General features: G+C 40.8%; 1 protein-coding gene across 1 annotated transcript in view; it reads right to left on the reverse strand.

Annotated features, from left to right (window-relative positions):
• commd5 (COMM domain containing 5) overlaps positions 1-16610 on the reverse strand; it is a 47725-nt gene that overhangs the window by 20578 nt on the left and 10537 nt on the right. Inside the window, exons 5-6 of the mRNA XM_048544185.2 lie at positions 5356-5406; positions 740-835 (exon numbers count right to left, since the gene is read on the reverse strand). Of these exons, the coding sequence (XP_048400142.1) occupies positions 740-835; positions 5356-5406 (147 nt within the window). The remainder of the gene's footprint in view (positions 1-739; positions 836-5355; positions 5407-16610) is intronic.

Here is a 16610-nt window from a genome sequence, read left to right on the forward strand (position 1 = left end):
TGCAAACTTAGTAGTGTTGAAAAAAAAACTGCCTCACAGCACGAGGGACCTGGGTTTGATTCCAGCCTCGGGTGACTGTCTGTGCGGAGTTTGCACATTCTCCCCGTGGGTTTCCTCTGGGTGCTCCAGTTTCCTCCCACAGTCCAAAGATGTGTGGGCCAGGTGGATTGGCCTTGCAAAATTGCCCGTAGTGTTCAGGCAGGTGTAGGTTAGGTGGGTAACAGGGGGATGGGCCTGGGTGGGATGTTCCGAGGTTTGGTGTGGACTTGTTGGGCCGAGCGGCCTGTTTCCACACTGTAGGGATTCTATGATCCCATGATAATTGCAATTGTTATGTGACTGCCCTTCAAAAATTCAACAGATGCAAAGAGCTTCGAATGCATTAAGGTCAAGAAAGGCGCTACAGAAATCCAAGTCTTTCTATCCCATGCCGCACGATGCAACCCTTAACATCTACCTCTTCTTGGTCACCCATCCCAGTAACTCTGTTCAAGGCATTGTGTCTAATTTTGTTTCATTGCACTCAGTCAAGCACCTTGTGCCCATTTGCTGTGATAAATCTGGTGTATACATTCAAATTGTTGCTGCTAAGAATGTTGTGCTATCCTTTTTCACCTGCCAGTGTTCACAGGATTAGACAGGAAGATTGGAGTATCAATAGAAGCTTGGGCTGGAAAATGCTGTTCATTGACTGAAAGGTGAAATGAAGAGGGAGAAGAAAATAAAAATGCTATTTTACCTGGAAGAAATAGCCACATCAACTCTCCATCTGAAATCTTGAAGAGTTGGCAATCGTGTCCGGTTTTGCAAGGCTGCAGTCTCCAATACTGACCGCCTAAAATCAAAAACAGTGTTGCATTTCATAAGAAATAAGTAGTACATTAAGAAATAGGAGCAGTGGTTTCTTGGGCGTGTTCCACTATTCTGTGGAATCACAGCTAATCTGACTGTGTCCTTATCTGTATGTTTCTGCTGATCCCTAATGACCCTCAAACTCACTTGTTAATAAAAAAAACCGTCTTAGTGAAGCATTGAATATATTCAATGAAGCCTCCACTGTTCACTGGGCAAGGCAATTCCAAAAGCTGAGACACCCACACACAAAGAAACTTTCTCCTCATCTCAGTCCTAAATTGGAGACAGCTGATTTTTAAAATGTCACCTTGTTCTAGATTCATCCATGAAGAGAAACATCCTCTCAGCATCTATGTTTCAATGGATCCCCTTTATTTTTGTCAACTCCAATGAGCATCAGCCCAACCTATTCAAGCTTTTCTCCAGAGATAAGACCATAAGACATTGGAGCAGAAGTTAGGCCGTTCAACCCATCCAGTCTACTTCCCAGTTCAATCATGGCTTACAAGTTTTCTCAACCCCATTCTCCTGCTTTCTTCATTGATACCCTTGACAATCAAGAACTTATCTATCTCCATCTTCAAATATACTCCATGACGTGACCGCCACAGCCTTGTGGCAGTGAATTCCATAGATTCACTGCCCTATGGCAGAAGTAATTTACCCTTATCTCCATTCTAAAAGGTTTTCCCTTTACTCTAAGGCTGTGCCTAGTCACTCCTACCAATGGAAATATCTTCCCAACATCCATTTTGTCCAGGCCATTCAGAATTCTCTAAGTTTCAATTAGATACACCCCAATCCTTCTAAACTCAATCAAGTATAGACCCAGAGTCCTCAAACATTCCTCATCTGTTCAGCTTTTCATTCCTGGGACAATTCTCGTGACCCTCCCCTGAACCTGCTCCAGGGCCAGTACATCTTTCCTGGGATATGGGGCCCAAAACTGCACATGATTCTCCAAATGTGGCCTGACCAAAGCCTTGTAGAGCCTCAGGAGTACATCCCTGCTTTTATATTCAAGTCCTCTCAAAATAAATGCCAAAGTTGCATTTCCCTTTGTGACTACTGACTCAACTTGCAAGTTTATCTCAAGAGAATCCTGGACTAGAACTCTTAAATCACTTTGCACTTCAGGCTTCTGAATTTTCTCCCCATTTAGAAAACAGTCCATGCTTCTATTCTTATCAAAGTGCATGACCTCACTCTTTCCCACACTGTACTCCCTCTGCCACTTCTTTGCCCACTCTCCTAACTTGTCCAAATCCTTTCATCTCATCAGCCTAGTTTACCTTCTCTAAATAGCTTTGATTGCAAATGAAAGGATTGTGAATGTCCAATTTACAAATGCTCATACTTAGAAACTTGTTCCAATACAGAGGTGTAATTTTAAAGCTCCGACATACAAACATTTCCACATATTCGCAAAAGGCTATTTTATATTGTCCTGCATTGTGTTTCAACTTGAATTCAACTTATGAACGGGATTCAAGAATGGAATGCGGTCACAACCCAGAGACACCTAGATTTCCCCTCCATAAGTAATTCAGCTGAGTTAGCATGAGATAGTCAGGACAGTTTTGTGCCAGGAATATCGTGTCTCACTAACTTGAGCAATGAATTCACCAAAAAGATTGATGACGGTAGAGCAGTAGATGTGGTTTACTTGGATTTTACTCAAGCCTTTGACAAGGTTCTGCATGGTAGGCCAGTTAGTGGGATCAAGCTTGCCAATTGGATACAAAAATCAGCCTTATGCTAGGTGACAGAAGATGTTGTGATGACAGGTTGTTTTTCAGACTGGAGGCCTGTGGCCAATGGTGTCCCATGGGGATCAGTACTAAGTCCACTTTTGTCTGTTAATTATATAAATGATTTGAATGAGAATAAAGGAGGCATGTTTCATAAATCTACAGATGACACCAAAATTGGGGTTATTGTCGAACATTATCTAATATTACAAAGACATTTTGATCAATTGCATCAATGGGCTGAAGACTGGCAAATGGAGTTTAATTTGGATAAATGCAAGGTATTGCATTTTGGTAAAACTAACAATGACAGGGCTTATACAATTAATTTTAGGGCTCTGAGTAATGTTGTAGAACAGAGAGACCTAGGAGGTCACGTACATTATCCTGTGAAATTTGCATCACAGGTAGACAGGGCATTTAGTTAAAAGTTAAAGAGGCGTTTAGCATCGTTGCCTTCATCGCTCAGACCTTTGAATGAAGGAAAACCAAAAAAAACACTGCAGTTGTTGTAAATCAGAAACAAAACAAAGTTGCTGGAAAAGCTCAGCAGGCCTGGCAGCATCTGTGAAGGAGAAAACAGAGCTAACGTTTTGGGTCCGGTGACCCTGGAAGGGTTGTTGAAGTTATACAGGATGCTGGTGAGGCCTCTTCTGGAGTACTGTGCAGTTCCTGTTATAGGAAGGATATTATTAAACTGGAGAGGGCTCAAAGATTTACCAGCATGTTGATGTGAATGGAGGGTTTAAGACATAATGCACTGGGAAGGCTGGGACCTTTTCCCTGGAGTGTAGGAGGTTAAGGGGTGACCTTATTGTGGTTTTTAAACAGCGTAAGGGGCATAGATAAGATGAATGAAAAGGGTCGTTTCCATAGGGTGGGAGAGTTTAAAATTAGGGGTCATATTTTTAAAGGAAGAGGAGTAAGATTTAAAAAGGGCATGGTGGGGTGGGGGGGGTGTCTTACTTTTTTGAACAAAGTGAATGGTTCATGCATGGAATGAACTGCTAGAAGAACTGGTGATGTTGGTACAGTTACAACACTTGAAAGACATTTGGATAAGTTCATGAACAGGAAATCTTTGCAGGGAAATGGGCCAAGCACAAGCAGGTGGGACTAGTTTAGTTTGGAAACATGGTCAGCGTGGACTGGTTGGAATGAATACTCTGTTTCCATGCTGTATGACTCTTGCATAAATAACATCCATGATAATCAACTAAACTACAAGCATTCTGAAACCATAGACAATTCAAGTTACTCACAATGGCCTTCAAATCATCAAACCCTTTTACAGTTTTAGTATGAGTCAGCACTATCTTTCAAGGAATGGCAAACTCTATGCCCGGTATCTATAACAGCCAAGAAGTACATTATCTCTGGAGTTAAACACTTGCAACGCCTGTTACACAGAGATAGAGTGGTTTCTCTGTTGCTATGAATAGAGTGTGAAGCACGGCCTATTCTACTAATTCTTTCTAAACAGTTAGCTACCCAGACCATTTTGAAAAAGCTGTGTGTGAAAATACTTAGTATTGTTGCCAGCTACCACCTCCCCCCAACCGCTATCTATTATATATATATTTTACTACGTGTTCATTTATATCACAACATCCAAATGAACTTCAGTCGACCCTCTTGAGATCGTCAGCATCCTGACTACTTTGGGGACTGGTCAACCATCACAACTGTCGGTAAATATCTGATACCTGAATAATAAATCAACCTCTTCAGACACTTTATCATATATTTCCTAGCCAAGGACAACAGGCAGCAAACAATATCCAGCATTCCCACTCCACGTAGTTCTGAATCCCATGTACTGCCTCCTTGAGGGAGAGTTTTGGCTGAACTTAGATTTATGGTGGGAAGAAGAAAGGTAGGTCTGCAGGGCAATGGACTGCTGAAGCCAGTGAGAAACAAAAGCAAAAGGAGTAGGTTTCAGTAACAGATTAGCGAAGACAAGTGACTGCGTCATAACATACAGGCCTTGCGTTAGCTTGTAAATTCAGCTCAAGGTCTAGGAGAAGATGGAAGTGATTTTCATTCCAGCAGTCTAGATTGATTTGAAAAGGGTCTAAGATCACGCTTTTGATCACTTTTAATAACTTTTATTTTCCACTTTAACACTCTCAAAAAATGTTATCGGTGATTTTACTCAATTCTAGATCTGGTACTCATTAGAAACGATCACTCAATTGTGCACGACCAAATTAATGGACACTAAACTACCAACTCTTTACATTAGAGAGTATCAGGATATCATTCTATGCTTGCTATGGCTTCCAACAAATAACAGTTCAAAGCAAAAACAAATTGCTGGCAAAGCCCAGCAGGTCTGGCAGCATCCACAGAGAAATTAGAGTTAACTTTTTGGGTCAAGTGAACCTTCCTCGAGACATCTCTACACAGATGCTGCCAGACTTGCTGAGCTTTTCCAGCAATTTGTGTTTTTGTTTCTGATTTATAGCATCTGCAATTCGCTTGGTTTTTAATAGTTCAAAGCAGATGCTCCAGCATAAGGTGCTTTTTCTGTCACCTGATTAACAATACTCTATTTAATGCCTGACTCACAACGAAGGACCGGATTCCCTGTTCTAACTTGATTCCTCACAAGGCAGTACCTCAAAAGGAAAACAAATGTAGGCTTGAAACAGCAGAGGTAACTTAGAATGGAAGTTCCCAGGGTACTAACAATTACTGTTGTCTCTGTCAGTGATACCCGCATGAGTAATTAAAACTAATAACCAACCTGTTACCAAACACAACACTCGCAAAGTCTGAAATAAATTCCTCTGGAATCCTGAAATAAGGAAATATTAGAAAACAGTCAGGAATCAATCATAAAGGACAGGTTCAAAGTATTGATTGTAAAATCAAGTCTACAGCTTGTGGGAAAGGGATTCAGTTGCTTTGTACATGCACTTACTTCACTCCCCAGACCATATAAACTTGCATACAAGGAAATACTTCTTTATGAAAATAAAAAAAACCACGAATGCTGCAAGTTTCCCTGCAAGCCAGAGATTGTCTTGGCTTGGAACTATATTATTGTTCCTTCATAGTCGCTGTGCCAAATTCCTGGAACACCCTGTCTTAACCGTGCCATGGGTGTTCCTGCATCACTGCTTCTCCACGTGGACTGCAGGGGCTCAAGGTGGCAGCTCACCACAATCATGTCAAGGGCAATAAATGGTCACCTAAGCAACGCCCACATCCCATTAATGAATTAACACAAAATCCAAAATCGAAAAGAGAAAGTGCAGCAAAACATTCAGCAAAGCAGGAAAAAGAGTTAACATTTTAGACAAGTGACTTTTACATCAGAACAGGCAATTAAGGTGTATGACATGATGTACCAGTGCCGGTGTGGGAGTGGGGTGGGCAAAGTTGGAAATCACATGACATCAGGTTAAGTCCAATAGGTTCATTTGAAATCATAGGCTTTCAGAGTGTTGGTCCTTCGGCAGGTGAAACAACTTCACTTGACAACGGAGAAGCACTCCAAAAGCTTGTGATTTCAAACAAACCTGTTAGTCTATAATCTGGTGTTATGTAACTTCTGAAAGTGTATGACAGCACAAGGGAGAAGCCACCAGTGTTTCCAGTCTAGGAAAAGAAAGATAGTTAACACTTAAATCTTAAACCTATTGAGGCGTTAGGAAAGATCTGTTTCTCTGGCACGAGTATTGTGAAAGGGATAACTTGATATGGCATAAGAGGGGCTATTTTGTTTTGGAACTTGAAGTGTTTTGCGATGAATGGAATTATACTTTTATTGTGCGTTTAAAGCTCTTTGACTTGGTGTTACAAGTAGAGACTTTGGTATATCCTCGCTTCATTTCTTCTGGCTAATAAGCGTCTGTCTTATTGCTAACAGGCAGATGTTGTAGAGATATTACAGGATACAACCTGAAATGAAGGGAAAGGCATGTCAAGAGAAAAGGGAAACAAAATGGAATATAGACTCTTAAGCACTTTGTTGTGGTCTGGCAATTTCAACAGCAACTTTCAAAATAGAATTTAATAAATACTTAAATAGAAGGACACTGAGGGGTTTTAGATACAGAGCAGTGCCCTAAATGCAACTTCAATGGCTGAATAATGTTGAATTTATAAAAAGGGAGTATGGAGAATCAATAATGGAAAGTAAGGAGATGACCAGATTAGTTGATCGGGTATTTTGCATTAATCTTGAGTGTAGAGGATATAAGAGTGACATGAAGTGTCTGATGTGTGTGTATTTTTAATACCATATTTGAAGTTTGGATTTTGGGTTAGTGATGGATGAGTTGTGTGTGTGTCTGAATTTAATAACTAACTCAAGTATTCCTGTAGTCATGGTGATTTGTTTTGAAACAAAGTTGGTCAGTCACAGTTACGTTAGCAACAATAATGAGTTTTTGTTTGCCTCAGAATGGTTTATGACTTAGCAAAGTTAACCATTGTGCTTTATGGTCTGGGCTTATGGGTTTTTAAGCTTTGTGAAACACTAAGACTTTTTGTTTTAAACTTTGTTTTGGTCAGTTAAGGCCTTGGATGTAAATGTTTATATAAGAACAGTACTACCGAGATGGGCAGAATATGGTACAACTAGATTACCTTGGAATAAGTCAGTGATAGCCCCAAACTGGAAGCATTGGAATAAAACCCTAGAGGTAACTTGATTCTGAGCATGTTTAAACTCAGGTGTATGAGAGCACCAGGGAGAAACCACCTGTGTTTCCAATCTAGGAAAAGTAAGATAAGTCACATTTAAATCTTAAATTAATCAAGGAGTTAGGTGTTTTTTTTCTGGCTTAAGTGCATGAAAGGGTGACTTGGATTCTGAATAAAAATTGCTATTTTGTTTTGGAACTTGTAATGATGTGTTTTGGGATTAATAGGATTATCCTTTCACTGTGTTTAAAACTCTTTGAATTGGTGTTACTAGAGTTTGAGGATATATTCTATTTTATCTTCATTTCTTCTAGTTCGTAAACCTCTGTTTTATTATTAAAACAGAACGTGCAACATTGTGGGTTCATGCTTCAGTTACAGAACATCTTATCAGAATCAAAACAAAGTATGATCTATCAGGCCACGTTTCAGTCTACGATCTGACTATTCCTGTAATAACATCAGATGGGATCATAACACAAATTAACATTCCAGCTGTAAATCAAGAAATGGAAGGAAGGATCTTGGGGAAAATGTCAATGATGGGAGAAATAGAACTGAGTATATTGTTGAAGCTTGGGCTGACAAATGTCCAGGGTCCTGGCAGACCTCATCTCAGCATCTTAAAAGAAGAGGCTTCTGAGATAGATTTTTTTTTTCATTCATCAATGGGAGGAGGGCATCACTGGCTAGGCAGCATTTATTGACCATTCCTAATTGCCCAGAGCGCAGTTCAGAGTCAACTGTATTGGTGTGGGTCTGGAGTTCACACGTGGGCCAGACCAGGTAAAGATGGCAGTTTCCCTCCCTAAAGGACAATGGTATATCAGATAGGGTCTTCCGACAATTGACAACTGACAATAGATTCATGATCATCATTAGATTCTCAATTCCAGATATTTTATTGAACTCAAGTTCCACCAGCTGCCATGGCAGAATGTGGTTGGTTGGCTCGCCAAGCTGGTTTGTTGTTTCGCAGACATTTCGTTACCATGCTTGGTAACATCCTCAGTGCAGCCGGCAGCAAAATACACACGCTTCATTGGAGGCTGCACTGAGGATGTTACCCAGCACAAGACCGAGACGTCCGCGAAACAACAAACCAGCTTGGCAAGCCAAAAAACCTCAACACCCACAACCCGAGCTACAGAACTACTCCAAAACCTTACAGCGGCGTGGCAGGATTTGAATCCGGGTCCCAGAACATTATCTGGGTCTCAATCTGGATTAACGGTCCAGTGAAAATACCACTAGGCCATCGCCTCCCCTTCGTTAGTTGACGCATTTGTTATAATTTTCAAATACTTCCGAGATTCGGGGAAGATGTCACTGGATTGGAAGACAGCAAATGTAACTACTTAGTCAAAAAGGGAGGGAGACACAGAACAGAAATTGCCCACCCTGGGTCTTCTGCAGTGCCATAATGATGCCACCCGAAGGTTGCAGGAACAACAACTCCATGTTCCGCTTGGGAACCCTGCAGCCCAATGGTGTCAATGTGGACTTCACAAGCTTCAAAATCTCCCCTCTCCCCACTGCATCCCAAAACCAACCCAGCTCATCCCCGCCTCCCTAACCTGTACTTCGTCTCACCTATCCCCTCCTCCCACCTCAAGCCGCACCTCCATTTCCTACCTACTAACCTCATACCGCCCCCCCCCCTTGACCTGTCCGTCCTCCCTGGTCTGACCTATCCCCTCCCTACCTACACTCACCTCTACAGGCTCCATCCCCGTCCCTTTAACTTGTCTGTCTTCTCTCCACCTATCTTCGCCACTATCCATCTTCGATCCACCTCCCTGTCTCTCCCTGTTTATTTCAGAGCTGTCACCCCATCCCCCTTTACTGATGCAGGGTCTAGGCCCAAAACATCAGCTTTTGTGCTCCCATGAAGTTGCTTGGCCTGCTGTGTTCGTCCATCCCCACACTTTGTTATCTCAGATTCTCCACCATCTGCAGTTCCCTTTATCTCTGACCCAATCTACATACCAGCCAGTTTAACATTTGACACAGGGGAAATTAAATTGTTTTACTGAAAACTTCAACAGAGAAGTTACAGGAGGATTCTGGTGTGAATTCATGGCAATCTGACAGAATCAAAATGGTTTTGTGAAAGGGAAGTAACGTTCAATCAACCTATTGGACTTTTTTGAGGAAGTGACACATATTGTGCATAATGGCTGATAGTAGTGTACTTAGGATATTCAGAAAGCATTTTATCAAAGGTCATTGCATTAAATTAAAGCTCAATGTCTAAAGGAAAGTACAAGGGCATGGATAGAGATTGGTTGACTAACAAGAAACTGACAGCAAGTGGAAATGGGTCTTTTTCAGCCTGACATGATGTAACAAGTGCTGTACCACAGGGATTGGAGTTTGGACCTGAATTGTTCACAATGTATTAAATATCTAACATGAAGGCATGGAAGGTCTGGTCACTGATGACACAAAGGTAAATAGAAACATAAGCTGTGAAGAAAACATAATAAGGCTACAAAGGGATATTGTGACAGCAGGAACTGCTGATGCTGGAGTCTGAGATAACAAGGTGTCAAGCTGGATGAACACTGCAGGCCAAGCAGCATCAGGAGCAGGAAGGCTGATGTTTCGGGTCTGGACCCTTCTTCAGAGATGGGGAAGGGGAAGGGGACTTCGCAATAAATAGAGTGGGAGGTGATGATAGAAGGTGGATAAAGGAGCAGATAGGTGGAGAGAAGATGGACAGGTCAAGGAGGCAGGGATGAAGCCAGTAAAGGTGAGTGTAGTAGGGAGTTGATCAGTTAGGAGGAAGGGGCTGGTAGGTGGGAGGGAAGATGGACAGGTCAAGGAGGTAGTGATGAGGCCAGTAGGTAGGCAGTGGGGGTGGGGATTGGTGAGTGACGTATGGGAAGCGGATATGGGGAGGGAAAGAGGGCAGGTCAGGGAGCCGGGGACGAGAGAGGCTGGTCTTGAGGTGGGGAAATTTTGAAGCTTGTAAAGCGGACGTTGAGACCATTGGGCTGCAGGGTTCCCAGGCGGAATATGAGGTGCTGTTCCTCAACCTTTTGTAGGAAAAGATCCGGCAAATGAAGTATCATGTGGAAAATGTCAAATTATCCATTTTGGCAACAAGAATCAACAAGCATATTATCAAAATGGTAAGAGGCTGCACAGCACTGAAATGCAGAGAGATCTGGGTGAATCACAAAGATCGGAATGCAAAGATATTAACAATTATGAAAGCTAATAGATTGCCCACACCATAAGTAATGATCTATCACTAAATTACAGAAGTTATGCTTCGGTTATAGAGTGAGACTACATCTGGATTCTTGTGGACAATACTTGTCAACTTATGAAAGCAAGGATGCAAATGCTCTGGAAGCAGTTCAGAGGTTTACTAGCGTGATGCATGGAGTAAGTGGGTGGTCTTCTAAGGAACGATTGGATGGGTTAGACTTTGTATTTGCCGGCGTTTAGAAAACTAAGACAGGTCATGATAGAAGAGATAATGGAGAGGATGTTTCCTGTCATTAGAGAGTCAAGAACTTAAGGGTCACTGTTTTCAATCAGGGTCAACCATTTAAAATAGAAAAGTTTTACTTCTCTCAGAAAGTTAAGAGCCTTTGGAACGTTCTTCCTGAAAATGTAGTGGAAGCACAGTTTTTGAATACTTTAAAGACACAGGTGGACAGATTCCTGTTAAACAATGGGGTGAAGGATTATCAAAGGTTGGTAGAAATGTAAATTTGGGGTTACAATCAGATTACCCACAACTTTACTGAACAATGGAGTAGGCTAAGGGGCTGAACAGCGGAGTAGGCTAAGGGGCTGAACAGCCTAGTCCTGCTCTTACTTGTAAACTCATTCTTGATTACTCTCCAAAGTGGCCTTCTATCAAATCATTACAAATAAAAACTGGCTCTTGGAGGGAACATTCTCAGAATTAGAAATGACCAATAAATCTCAGCTGTGCCACCAGCTCCTTCATCCCATGAATGATCCTCTGATCAAGACATCCTCAATCCACCTGAGGAAATTTAGTTGGTTTTGCTTAATTCAATTCCACATTTTAAAAAAATCAATTGTGTTTATCCAATGTCTTTCAGCAGGGAAGGCGTTGGCCTAGTGGTATTATTGTTGGACTGTTAATCCAGAGACCCAGATAACATTCTGGGGACCAGGGGCTGAATCCTGACACAGACGATGGTAGAATTTGAGTTCAACAAAAATGCCTGCGATTAAGAATCTAATGATGTCCATGATTCCATTGTCGATTATCGGAAAAACCCACCTGGCTCACTGATGCCCTTTAGAGAAGGAAACTGCTATCCTTACCCGGTCTGGCCTACGTGTGACTCCAGACCCACAGCAATGTGGTCGCCTTTGAACTGCCCTCTGGGCAATTAGGGATGGGCAATAAATGCTGCACTGCCAGCAACACCCTCATCCTGTTAACCAAGTAAGGAAAACAAAAATTTCTGGATAATATCTTCCTCTTTATCAATATCAGAACTGAGATATTATCTAGATATTGCCTGTTAGTGGGAGCACCTTTGCGAAAATTTACTGTGAAATTGTGATACTTTTAGAAGACAAACGGGCCTAGATACAGTGGGTGTGCAGAAGATGTTTCCACTAGAAGAAGAAACTTGGACCTCAGGCCACTGCCTCAGAATGAAGCAACAACCCTTTAGAACTGAAATGAGGAGGAATTTCTTCAGCCAGTGGTTAATATGACAAACTCATTGCTGTGGATATTGAGTCATTAAGAGTAATTAAGACAGAGATAGATGGACTTTTGATTGGAATGGGGATCAATGGTTACGGGGAGAAGGCAGGAGAATAGGGTTGAGCAACATAACAACCATAAGCGAATGGCGGAGAAGACTCGATAGGCCTAATTATGCTCCTTTATCTTACGGTCTTCCAGTTAATCTGTTAAGATCATTATGCAACGCTTAACCAAGTTCTCAAAAGAAAGCAAGTGATCTCATTCTAAGCAACATGGAACTGAGAGGGCTGCTTAATCGAGAACTGCTTACTAAATAAGGAATAATCTTCTCTGACAGACAGTCCAAGAAACTCAGCATTCATTAGATTAGACACACAATAGTTGAAAGGTCTTTACGTTGGTGGGATACTCGACAGATTGGTGCAAATAAACAGCTGCAACTATGGAAACATTTCAGTGGCTGGTGATGGAAATTTACACAAACTTTTATTTTGAAACGGTCATGATTCTAAGTGGCATGACACTTAAAAATGTGAGCACAAATTGCACCAGAGGGACACAAAGGGCGCAGGGGCAGCAAACAAGCTACATGAACAGGATTTAATCACAGTATATAAAATTAACGTGCCTTTTCATTTTGGGTACAAATTTAAGAGGTTAGAGTTCAAATCACATTTTATAAACTTGTGGTTTATCCATTTTTTTTAAACAAACGCTCCGTAATTAAGGGTCTCGGCTATCAAACTACCGCTAACAGACAGATTAAGCTTAAACTATGATTCACTAACTTTAGTATTCCATTTTTTAAAATCAATATTATCCCACTTAATGACTTGGGCTTTATTGCAATAACGTTCTGAGATCCCAAAGTGCTTTACAACTAAGTACTATTGAAATTTGGTCAATGCTGGAAAAATGGGATCACATTTGCTTTGTAATAACCATTACAATGCTTTAATAATGTTGGTTAAGGGATAGATATTGGCCACGTGGAATTTTTTCAAACTCTTTTCTTCAAATTTAAAGCTGGCTTTTTTGTAACATATTAACCTTTCAAAAAAAAAATGTTGCTGGAGTTTTCCCTTTTTGCACTTGTTATTCCAAGATTTCACACATCATCCAATTTCAAAGCCTCAGTCTGTCATGTGGGGAAATTTAGCTCCCTCAAAAGGACAGAGGAGATGAAGGTGGCCAGACAGGGAGCCTACCAGTAGCTTTCACTACATTTTTTTTCATTATACACTGGATCTAAACTGAAACAAAAATGTCTAATTCACAAATTATTGTTGAGTTTCAAATTAAATTTAGAAAGAGAAAACTTATCCTTATCTGGCTGCCTAAACTTTGGAATTTGTTCCCTAAATTTCTCTACCCTCCTTTAAGATGTTCCTTAAAACATGTTGCTTTGACCAAATGTTTGGCCACGATTTGTTTCAGTGGCTCAGCATCAAATTTTGTACGACAACACTCCTGCGAAATGCCTTGGGACAGTGTACAATGTTCAAACTACTAAATAAATATCAGTTGATGCTGTTCATGGGGAGAAATTTGCAGGGAGGTGATGAACAAACAGGACTCATTAGATAGATCCTTCAGCAAGCACCTGAAATACGAAACAAATGGCTTTCAGTGATATTCTACTCTATGATGAACGTGCAACTGCAATGCTTTGAAGTCCTTGAAAAATCATTTTCCTTCATATTTTAGAAATGAAGGAAAGTCGTAAATGCATATTCTCAGATTATAAAATCTTAACTTGCTCTTGCAACAGACCACATATTTGCAAGCCATCATCATTTAGTTTATATTAAATGAAACACAATCTTCTTGGTTAACCTTCAGGTCAGAAGACACATACAATTCCAGTTCTTCTGCCATCTGCTGTCATTCCTGGGTAGTACAAGTAAGGAACTAGAGTAGGAAACCGACAGAATGCTCCGAGAACAGATAATGAGAACTGCAGATGCTGGAGAATCTGAGATAATGCATCATAATGCTCTGATGCTTTTTTCCCTGTAATTGTGCCTCAGGTTGCTTTACGTCTCTGATTTGACTTGAATTCTTGCTGATCGTTCAATCCAAACTTCCTTCAACTTTTTCTCTCTCTCCCTCTCTCTCTTCAGAAGCTGAAACCTTTTTGTCAATTCATTTGGTAGTTCTGATAAAAGATCTACCGTCCAAGACATTACATTGGACTCAGAGATAGTAGGAACTGCTGATGCTGGAGAATCTGAGATAACAAGGTGTGGAGCTGGATGAACACACCCGGCCAAGCAGCATCAGAGGAGCAGGAAAACTGATGTTTCGGGTCTGGACCCTTTTCCAGAAATTTCCAAAGCGTCAGCTTTCCTGCTCGGCCTGCTGTGTTTGTTTAGCTCTACACCTTGTTATCTCAATAAATTGGACTCCCCTCTTTACATGAGCCACTAAATGTTGTCAAACAGAAAATACTGGACAGCAATGAATGAAATGGAATTGTCCTGTGCCTGTACCTGAGCAGCCAATGATCACAGGAAATAACTGGTACAATTTTTAGATGCTGACTTTAAAAGCAAGAATTCATAACTAGCTTGGTGAATTCTTTACAAATTTTCAAATCAATAAATTTAAAAATAGGACCCAAAAGAGCCATGAAGATCTCTTACTTAGTAATAAAACTGTGCCGTTTATGTGGGAAAACATGAGGTAACGAAATTTGGCAGGAAAAGTAGAGGAGTTAAATATGTTTTTAAAAGCTGAGGAGTGCAGAGAGCTGCAGAACACAGGGATCTGGGGCGGGGGGGGGGGGGGGGGGTCTTCACCCATAAATCCCAAAAAGCTGGTATCTGAGTTGAGCAGGTAACAGGGAAGGCAAACAGAATGTTGGCCATTGTATTAAAAAGAATGGAAATACAAGAGTGCAGAGATTTTGTTAAATGTATACAAGATTTTAGTCAGACCACTGAAGGAATATTGCAAAAAACTGTGGGTCCCCTCTCTGCAGTCATTGGAATATAGAAGAATGAGGGGTGACGTAAGTGAAACGTACCAAACTGGACAGGGTAGATGCAGAAAGTTTGTTTCCTCTTGTGGTACAGTCTTACAGCAGACAGCATAATTTCATGGTGAAGAGGAATTTCTTCTCTTCAAGATTGTGGTTTAAAACAAAAAACAAAATCACAGAGCGTTGTAGAGACTGCGATAGAGAGATTTCTAAGTCAGAAGGGAATCATGGGTTATGGGGAACTAGCAGGCAAGTGAAAATAAAGATTATCAGATCAACCACGATCTCATTGACTGGCAGAACAGACTTAATGGGCTGAATTATGATGATTTGACGGCTTTAAGAGGTGTATTTTGTCCTGTTTTTTTTAAATGAAGAGAGGCTGAGACAGATGTATGGAATCGTCTGTCCCAAGCCAATAAAGTAAACAGTTTGAGAGGACTAGGGTTTATTCAATTTGGAACAATAGAAGTAGCATGAATGTGTGGGGTCAAGTTTCCACACTCAGGATTTTAGTTTAACTTACAGGAGCTGTTGAGTTGGTAAGTTGCTATGCATCTTTCCTAGCTACAGCAATGTTTGAGTCTTCTCTCTCTCGCAGAGCTTTCTCAAGATGTTTTCCCCCTCCTGGACTGGAAAAACATTGCATGTGAGACAATCTATCTGACTGAATTTGCCTTTGCCAAGGGTGCATTTATGGGATGCTACCATCTTGGAACAGCAAATCAGTGTTAAGTATTTTGATAGAGGTCCAGTTAAGCTATTTTTGGAAAACAATATCTTGTTTTGTCTGTACTTTAACTGGAGTGCAGGAATAAGGTGCGTCTTGCTTCAAGCCTGGTAGTTTGACTAATCAAAATTGCATCCAGAACACAATGCTTACACTTGCCTTTCAAAATAAGAAATAAGAAAGGAGTGTAGGCTATTTTCCTAATAGAATTGGGGGAGGGTGTGTTGGCCTGGAGCACAAAAGACAGGTCTACTCTGCTCCTATCTTATGGGTTAGGAAACCAAAGTTCATTGGCTCAGAATTTGCTGTGGCGCACTTCAACTGCTACAGTATGATCAAACAAAATCAATATGGTTTTATAAAAGGAGGGGGCTTGGGGTTAGGGTTAGGTTTTTCAAAAAATTTGGTTGGTGAGGGCCATGATCTACTCCTGCTCCTATTTGTTCTCTTTTTGAGTGCCAGGGGTGATTTCCTTTCAGAACGGTAACCAACCTGTATCTATAAAGTGCATTTGAAGTGGTAAAATATGCCAATACAACTCATGAAAGCAGTGACCAGACAGAATGTGATACTGAACAGCACAAAGATATGAGAATGGGACAAGCTATTAGATCAGAACTATAGTCAAAGTGGGAAAGTTTAAAGGAGTGCCTTAAAAAGAACAGAGGATTTTTCAACAGAATTCCAAAAATTAGGCTTCAGCAGTTAAAAGCAAAAATGGAACAATTTACATCAATAATATTTAATTGTTAAAACTCAAGCAACTGATTTTATGGTTTCTCAGATTTGCTGTAGTGTATTAGCATAAGAATAGAACTCACCAAACACTTGACTCAAAGCAACAAAAGCACTGAAAATTTCCAAATGCCAGCAAAAGCAATAAAAATCCACATCAATAGGAACAAATGAATTCATTAATGT

The sequence above is a fragment of the Stegostoma tigrinum genome, chromosome 15 (genome assembly GCF_030684315.1).
Source record: "Stegostoma tigrinum isolate sSteTig4 chromosome 15, sSteTig4.hap1, whole genome shotgun sequence".
NCBI lineage: Eukaryota > Metazoa > Chordata > Chondrichthyes > Orectolobiformes > Stegostomatidae > Stegostoma > Stegostoma tigrinum.